The sequence below is a fragment of the Echinops telfairi genome, unplaced genomic scaffold, assembly GCF_000313985.2.
Source record: "Echinops telfairi isolate 266 unplaced genomic scaffold, ASM31398v2 ScPeMD7_7457;HRSCAF=8495, whole genome shotgun sequence".
In the NCBI taxonomy this organism is placed as follows: Eukaryota; Metazoa; Chordata; class Mammalia; order Afrosoricida; family Tenrecidae; genus Echinops; species Echinops telfairi.
Genome location: NW_022111357.1, coordinates 12,667,486 through 12,675,938, shown reverse-complemented (window position 1 = coordinate 12,675,938; position 8,453 = coordinate 12,667,486). Strand labels below are relative to the sequence as shown.

The window sequence follows — 8,453 nt, the reverse complement described above, 5'->3', positions numbered from 1 at the left end:
CCTGATGGTGCCCCTCAACTTGTGTTGTCAGTGCAGCCTGGCCACACCTGCCCCAGCAAAGGGGCAGAAACAGCTTGTCTAGTTGAGCACACTGAACAAGCAAAGGATCTGTACTAACACGACTACCCCACTGCACAAAAAATACAGTCTCCTCTTTGTTACTCGGTCGGTGAATTGCTCTGTTTCTCTTCTACCCTGTATGGCCTGGGGACACAAACTCACTAGGCATTGTTGGTTTTAAACCAGCGATTTTTTTTTTTTATCTCAAAAAGAACCTAGTAAGAAAATAACAAGGCAATCAGTGGTTAAAACTGAACTGTACATACCAGGGGCAGGTTGGAAAATACCCATCACAGGCATTTCTCACGTCCAAAATAGTGAGTCTTTGCTCCTACTCCTTTGACCGTTTTCTGAAAATTGAGTATAACTCGGTCTGAAATTAACATTTCGAACTACCAGCATTCTCTGGTGATGTCACTGGCCAGTAGACCTGAGCAATGATACCAAGTACTATGAGGTGTAGACTGAGAGCTGGCTCTGCCCAGGTACTCCTTTAGCGATCCCCAGAGTCCTCCCTTCAGAAAACAAAGGCTGCCGAGTCACCCACTTAACTGCGTTGGTTGGAAAAGGGAAGAAATTCAATTCTCTCAGCTAAATTCTTGAGAAGAGAAATTCCTCTTTTACAATTCTACTTCCCCACTAATTTACCAAATCCAATACCAAGTGGCTTTTGGCTACTTTGACTAACGCTGGATTATTTTCACAAAGAAAGCAACACAAATATCCTTATCGGTACAGACTAAAAACCACCTGGATCATATAATATGGAAGTCACTGCTTCTCCCCCCCACCCCCCCACCTTCTTCTTTTTTTGGTATTTTTTTTTCTTTTGTTTTGTTTTCTATAAGAGCCCAGGGTAGGCTTAAGGCTGCCAGATTGCATGCACATCTACAGCCACAAGGACTTCTCCTATTCCGTCTACAACTTGTATCAGGGAGGGAGGAAGAAGAAAAGAGGGGTGAACTATACCCTCCCCTCCGAAAATTAAAGGAAGAAAAAGAAAAGACAGCCGGCTGCAGGGAGTGCGATGTGCCCCCAACAGATGGTCTGTACAGGTTAATCTTTGCTGGTTTTCCTTTAGAGACCTATTTTGTAAAGGTAAAAAGAAAAAATACTTTTTTTTAATAATTCAATCCTGGCAGGAATTCAAACGCCAACATTAGCAAGCTCGTCCTTCGCCGAATTAATCCCTTTTTCCTTTCTCTTTTTCTTTTCTTACACATTTTATTCACGTTATAGAGGGATTTCATTTTTGTTTGTGATCCAATCATTAGGAGTGGTTGAGGAGAACTGAATCCATCACTACTTCGATGACACAGTTAAGATTCCAGATTCACATTTCCAGGTACCAAGAGTTCCCTCTAACTGCCACATTCAAGCCAGCCTTCGTTGACATCTCTTTCTACTGAACACAGCAATGCCCATTGGTGTCTTTGAAGCGCAATCGCATCTTCGGTCGGTACTTCTCCAGGTAAAGCAGCTGTTTGGAATTGAACGCTCCCCTTCTTTTTCTGAAAATACAAGAATGGTAGCTTTAGCATATGAAAGAATGGCCTGATTCACTACAGTGCAATATTTTTAGGGCTCAAGGCTTTTCTAACTTCAACACACACAGCTGGAAACCAGCGTACTTCCCATACAACACTATTTCTTCAAGTGAAATAGCTCGTCTGAGGCATCAACTTTCTGAGCCTTCGGAGAGACAAATCTGTTTTACTAACTTTCACTAGAGTCTATTGATGGTTTAATAAAGTTAAGAATGGTTTGTCCTTAGATATATACTCTCTTCCAAAATCAATAATAAATTCTCCAGATTAGAACCGGCAGCAAAGTATGTAGGATGTTAAAGAAAACAGCATGAAGTTGAAAAAGTGTGCTCAGGATATATAGATAGCATTCTCTAAAATACGTTCTGTTCCTAGATCTGCTATCATTTGGTGCCTTCTGCCACAAATAACCTTTTTTTAAAAAGGAATGAAAGGGAAAGGGCAAGATAATGATTGCCAAAGAATTCTGCACAACAAAATAGCATGTCCCGTTATTCCAGACTGATGCCAAGATTCCGTGTGGATATCATCATCTTGATTTTGCGCCAGAAAAGGTCATTGTGGAGTCCTGTGATGAGTTGCACCTCAGTCGATTTTTCCATGCCTCTTAGTCACAGGGTCTAAGAATTACACTCATAAAAAGGAACCCAAGAGCAACAAGACCCTAATATCTAGATCAGGCGTCCTCAAACTGCGGCCTGCTGAGGACATTTATCTGGCCCGTCCGGTGTTTTTGCCCCATTTGGGTTTTTTTACTTCAAAATAAGAAACGTGCAGTGTGTATAGGAATTTCTTCATAGTTTTTTTTTTAAACTATAGTCTGGCCCTCCAACGGATCGATCTGAGGGACAGTGAAGTGGCTACCTGTTTAAAAAGTTTGAGGACCCCTGATTGGCTTTCAAGATCCCTAGATTCTCAAATGATACACAGGACAGGTTCTATAATATCCAAATTTGCCACTCACATGAGAAAATCTATAAAACTGGGAGCCTATAGCAAAATCTAAGTCTCTTTACATTTGCTTTTCTTTTTAAATCTTCAATGTTCTAAGCCAAAAATGGCAAATTATCTTATTCTACAACTGAATGGATTCCAAAACCCCTCCTGTATGATCTTACAATAGGTTTTGTGTTTCTGGACATAGAATCCCATACTCACTGTCTTATAAACTGAACTGCATCTTCATACTTCATTCCACACTCAATCAGAGCAAGTGCAACCAGCACAGGTGCCCTGCAGAGAAAAATCCACTCGTCACTATCCACACGTCACCAGAATTAAAAGATTAAAACAAAAAACAATAAAAACCCTAGATTACATATTATCAGAGCAAGACTAAGCTTTGGGCCTCTTTCCTGAAACATCTGATTTTCTACAGTATAATATCTCTACCATTATTCTCTATTCTTAGTAAAGCAGTAAATCCTAACACCATTAGAGATCTTTACTCTTTAAAATGTCACATTAACTCTAAATTTTCTCATTATTATGTCAATCAAAAATTCTTCTCTGAATTCTTACCTATCAGCACAGTAAAATAAATAACCAAGTTCATTACTTCAAGCACCTCAGTATTTTCATCCCAAATTAACTTTAATATCATTTCTTCATTAGACACTTTAAAATGCTAAACTTCTACAACAAAATCCTCTTGGTGAATTAGGAAAGGGCCAGAGAATTAATTCCAGGCAGTTTGCTCTCTATGTCTAGCTATCTATATATAATTCTAACAAAGGAACAAATTAGTGTATTTGTTTGCTTGTTTTTTTAAGTACATTACAGGGCACCAGCTTTAGACCACCTAAGACAGCTTCTAAGTTACATTACCCTCAGCCTCGGAATAAAGACAGAAATTCTGACCCTTCAGGAATACAGCAAACAAGAGGGCTCAGCAGAGCTAACAGTCTGAGCCAGCACTACCTAAAGGCAGCAGCAGTCTGCGCTGTTTGAGTCAAAGTGCACATCATAAATTGGCATTTTATCTGCTGCTGCTGAATGATGCAACACCAATCCAAGTAATGCTACAGAAAAAGGGTTTCCATCAAAGTCAGTTCTCATTCTTCATTGATCTCCTTTCCAAGAGTGTAAAGTTCACCCATCTGCTCTCTACCTAATAACTTCCCAATCATCTCAGTTCAAGAATAAACTTTGTATAGATTCTTCTTCAAATTCTAAAATACCTTTAATTTTGTTGCCCACATCAAAGACTTGATGGGGGGGGGGGTAAATACTGAATTAAGACTATTTTTAGCTCAAAGATAATTACATTACATCAGCTTCTTCAAAGGGACTGCTGAACCATCACCTAAACCTACTATGGCATCAAAATCAGACAGCCAGAGACACCCCCCAAAAAAAACCTATCTTGGGGAATCATTACAGCAGTTTTTACTCTCATTTCCTTTCCTTTCAGGCAATTTACTATTTAGTCTTAGAAATGCCAATGTGAAATTTTCAGCTGACTTCCATAAGGCATAATAATGAAGTCAGAGACAAAAAGGTAAGAACTTACCGTCCTAATCCTGCAACACAATGCACTGCGACACAGCAACCTGGCTCTTCACGAAATTTGGTTTTTAAGAGATTGAACCAATCATCTACTATCTGATTAGGGGGTGGAGCTCCATCATCAAATGGCCAATCCTGGAAAGAAAAGGTCTTTGGCATTAAATAGGTATTTTCTACAAGATTGCCATCCTGATGCACCATGAACCACACTTAGTACACAGGCAGACCTTACAGAATTCACTGTACAATTACTGCATATTCTTACAAAGAGTTCTGGTTACTACTGAAAAGGAGTCCAACACCTAAATTCAAGTTTGCCAAATAAATTCACCTTCTCAATGAAGTAGTCAGTCTCATAAGCATCTAATTTTATTGTATATTGTATCACCTCTTTGATCAGAGTGATAAGAAGCTAGAGGTCTCCCAAATATCATATGCAATACAATAGTAATTACACATAATAGAGAACACTGTCATTAAAGCCAAGACAAAGAGAGGATACAACAAATGTAATTTTGGTTTTAAAGTCCACTCTCACAAAGAAGTGTACTAACTAGTCTCACTGGGATCTGATAATATTTCTGGTTATCCTCGAAATGACTTTAAACTCTGACAGTTTTTCTTTGGAGAAAGGTTCTCTGTGACAAAAAAAAAAACTATTGTTGGGCGATAAGGGGAAAATACTACCATCTTTGTCTGTGTTTATGTATGAAAAAAAACAAAAACAGAGGTGTCAAATATTCTTAAAGCCCTACCTAAGCTAATAAATATCCTACTTAACAAATACAATGTCACAGGATGAGATGCTGAACAAAAAACTCTTTTTTGCCTTCTATGATTTAGGCTTTCAACGAAGACCAATTCCTGATCATCTTTGCTGCAAAGCCAGAGGTAATGAGGAAGCAATCTAACTCAACTTTCAAAGGGGGAATTCACGTTTTGCATGCCCTCTCTTCTGGTCTAGTTTAAGGACTAGAAATGGAAGAACACTGGGAATTTCCTGTCTGAGATTGGATAAGGATACATTAAGATACTAAAAGAGAGAACAGTGGCAGTGCACTGAACTGCCTCCGCAGTCATTCCGGCACTGCTGGAACACTTTATATCAGGGTTTGTAACCTGTTCAGGTAGAGCCCCTGCTGAGAATTTTCGGTTCCAATCAGGGCTTCAAAAAGTTTGTGGACAAATGGAATTTTCCCTGGGCTTTCTGAAGTCCCTCTCCCCCAATACTAAATGAGAATCTACATTTTAACAAGATTCCCAGGTGATGCTTATTAAGCAAACTTGTCAAAATATAGAGTATAACTCAGTAGATCAATGGAAATGCAAATTCTCAGCAGAGGTCAAACCTGAATGAACCAGTTCAAAGGCCAACCTTCTGCAGCCTATTACCCAGGACAGCACTATATGTCTGAGTTTTCACCTACACCCAATATTTAGAGGACTGTGGTGGGCGGTTTTCATTATAAAAAATGTCACCAACTCCAGAGTTTGCCAACAAATAGCAACAAAACCAGTAGGCATATTAATTAAAAGGTTTCTCCCTCTAATCTTTTCTAAAACATATCTCGTTAAGAGACAGTAACATAAAACATAACTCAGGAGTTTCTAGCTAACAAATTAAAATATCAATTTGGAAACATCTGAACCTCAAATTGACACTGCTGAAATCATCATTAGTCTATCCTGATGTGTCTCAGATTTGTAAGGACATTCAACGGACTGAATGCTCTTATTATCAGACTCTCTCATGGCATAATGTCCAAGACCCTCTTCACCTAGAAGAACACTAACAGAAGTATACTAATGAACTATCTTAAAATTGTTGTGTCTGGGAAAAGTAGAAGCATTCCCGGCTTAATTCTAAATGATCTTGTTTTTCCAAGCTCTAAGTTAGATCTATAATTTTATCTGAGGATCACAGCTATTGACAATAAAATCAAACAAAAACATAGATGGAAAGACCTGAAATAAATTTCAGAGCTACTTTTCTCTTCTACAAACTAGTTCAAGTTCTTCAAATAACTTCTATTTCACAAAGATGTGTACCAACATTCAAACAGACCACGGTCAGTCAGCCATCCATTTTTCCACCACACCATATCTGTCAAACAAGCTGACTTAAAGCCACTGAAGAATATTCTCACAACACAGGAAAATGTTCAAGCTTGTACTATGCTCTATTTCAGGCACTTACATTTTTTTGTCTTTTTAAAAATCATGGCTGAATTTATGTAGAAAGTTTTTTATGTTTAGCTTTTTGTTCCCACTCCCCTTCCCCTTTGCCTTGTCTCCCCACGTCTCTTCATGCTTTCCAGAGATGGCCCATTCCTGTCTGTGTGCGTGTACTATCCAAAACAGTACTTTCACTCAAAAGCTTACTCTTGACTTACCAAAATAAATAATAAAGTATAAAATAATCCCTAGCAATTCCCAATCCAGGTATTTTGTTATTTGCAATAGGAATGCAAGCAAATTATTACCATGCCGCACTCTTAAAATAACAGTAATGAGAAAATGCTTGACTGTTTGGTTTATGTGGTTTTTTAACCCTTGCTCAAAATGGAAGCTTTATGAATCAGGTCTGAAATGTCTGCCTTCATCAACAGAGTATTTATTCTCTTTGCATGAACTGCCTCTTCCCAACTTCACAGTCCACACAATGGCCTATCAACATGAAACAGGAGCATGACCTCTGCTAACACCTCCAGATTACATTCCTTCTATTAATAACTCCCAGTTCTCTTCCTTGCCTTCCCACAAAGAACTCTAAGACACCTACATTTATAAGGTTATTTCATTACATGCTTCTAATAGCTGCTCCAAAATGGTGGCGTTATGCATTGGGCTACTAACCACAAGGTCGGCAGTTTGAAACCATCGAGAGAAAAATGAGGCTTTCTACTCCTATAAAGATTTAGTCTCGGGAACCAGGGAGACAGTTCTCCTCATGTCCTTGAGAGTTACTGAGTCAGAATCAACTTGATGGCAGTAGTGTTTAAGGCTGTTTTATTGTTGTTTTTAAAGAAAACTACTTGGGGAAAATGTATACAAATTTTGCCTGAAGTTCCTGTTTTCTATAAAGAAACATACTTAAGAATAATTTGAAATAATCCCAATCATTTTATGATCCAATTGAACTACAAAAGAAATCTAATCATGCATAAACTTCTCAGAAATCTACCAAAAAATTATCAGAACTGTACTCTTAAAAAATGGGTCTTCTTACCATTTCCCTCTGTTTGCCCCCTAGGAGTTACCCACAAAATATTAAGTAACTAAACAAACTAAGCAAAAAATTTAAATAATTTTTCCCTTTCTCTTCCTCCCCCAAAACATCCCGTTGTCATCAAGTCAATTGTAACACACAGCAACTATACAGGACAAAGTAGGGCTGCACCTTGGGGACTAAGACTATTAAGTCTTTATGGAACAGATAGCCTCATCTTTCTCCTGTGGAGAGCTAGTGGATTTGAACCACCAACTTTGGGTTTATAGCACCCCAGTGCCTAACCCACAACACCAAAATGGAAATGTTCTATGAACTTTCTGAGTTCAATTTAAAAAGGATAGAACAGAAGTGGGTGAAGGGAGACAACAGACAGTGTAAGACATGAAATAACAATATATAATTGAACAAGGATTCACGAGGGTGGGAGGGGAATAACAAGAACTGATACCAAGGGCTCAAGTAGAAAGAAAATGTTTTGGATATCTTGATGGCAACATATATACAAGTCCATTTAATACAATTGAATGATGGATTGCTAGAAGATTTGCAAAAAGCCACCTAGTAAAATGATTAATAAAAAATAAATTAATGTAAAAAAAATTAATGTGAGGAGCTGATGCCAGGGGCTTACATGGAGAGCAAATGTTTTGAGAATGATGAGGGTAATGAATGTACTAATGAGCTTTATACAATTGATGTATGTATGGATTGTAATAAATAGTTGTATGAGCCCCCAATAAAATGATTTTTAAAAAAAGAAATTCCCAAACCCCCCAAAATTAAGAACCCCCCACAAAAGGGTAATAAAATTATTCCATGAAGTTCCCTCTTTTGTAACTTAAGTGGCTTAAGAATATCTGATACATTCTACATCTCATGTGGTGAGTAGCACCTAGGGTCGAAGAAGCTGGTGAATGGCCAAGTAAGATAGTTACTATATCTCTGCCCAGATGAAAAAGAAAGGATGAAACCAAAGACTTAGGAAAGCAGTCTACAGGTGGCAGTGCTGTGAATTACTGGACAGGGTCCTTCTAACCAACAGTCTAACCTCCACCAAATGATGGGGCAAACTATGCAAATGAGGTGCTTGTGGCTCACCAAGGGAA

At 38.3% G+C, this 8,453-nt stretch overlaps 1 protein-coding gene across 1 annotated transcript in view; it reads right to left on the bottom strand.

Annotated features, from left to right (window-relative positions):
* Positions 1 to 897: 897 nt before the first annotated feature.
* Positions 898 to 8,453, bottom strand: part of PTP4A2 (protein tyrosine phosphatase 4A2) — a 12,800-nt gene continuing 5,244 nt past the window's right edge. Inside the window, exons 2-4 of the mRNA XM_004705020.2 lie at positions 4,120 to 4,250; positions 2,766 to 2,840; positions 898 to 1,571 (exon numbers count right to left, since the gene is read on the bottom strand). Coding sequence (XP_004705077.1) covers positions 1,463 to 1,571; positions 2,766 to 2,840; positions 4,120 to 4,250 — 315 coding nt within the window. The 3' untranslated portion in view covers positions 898 to 1,462. The remainder of the gene's footprint in view (positions 1,572 to 2,765; positions 2,841 to 4,119; positions 4,251 to 8,453) is intronic.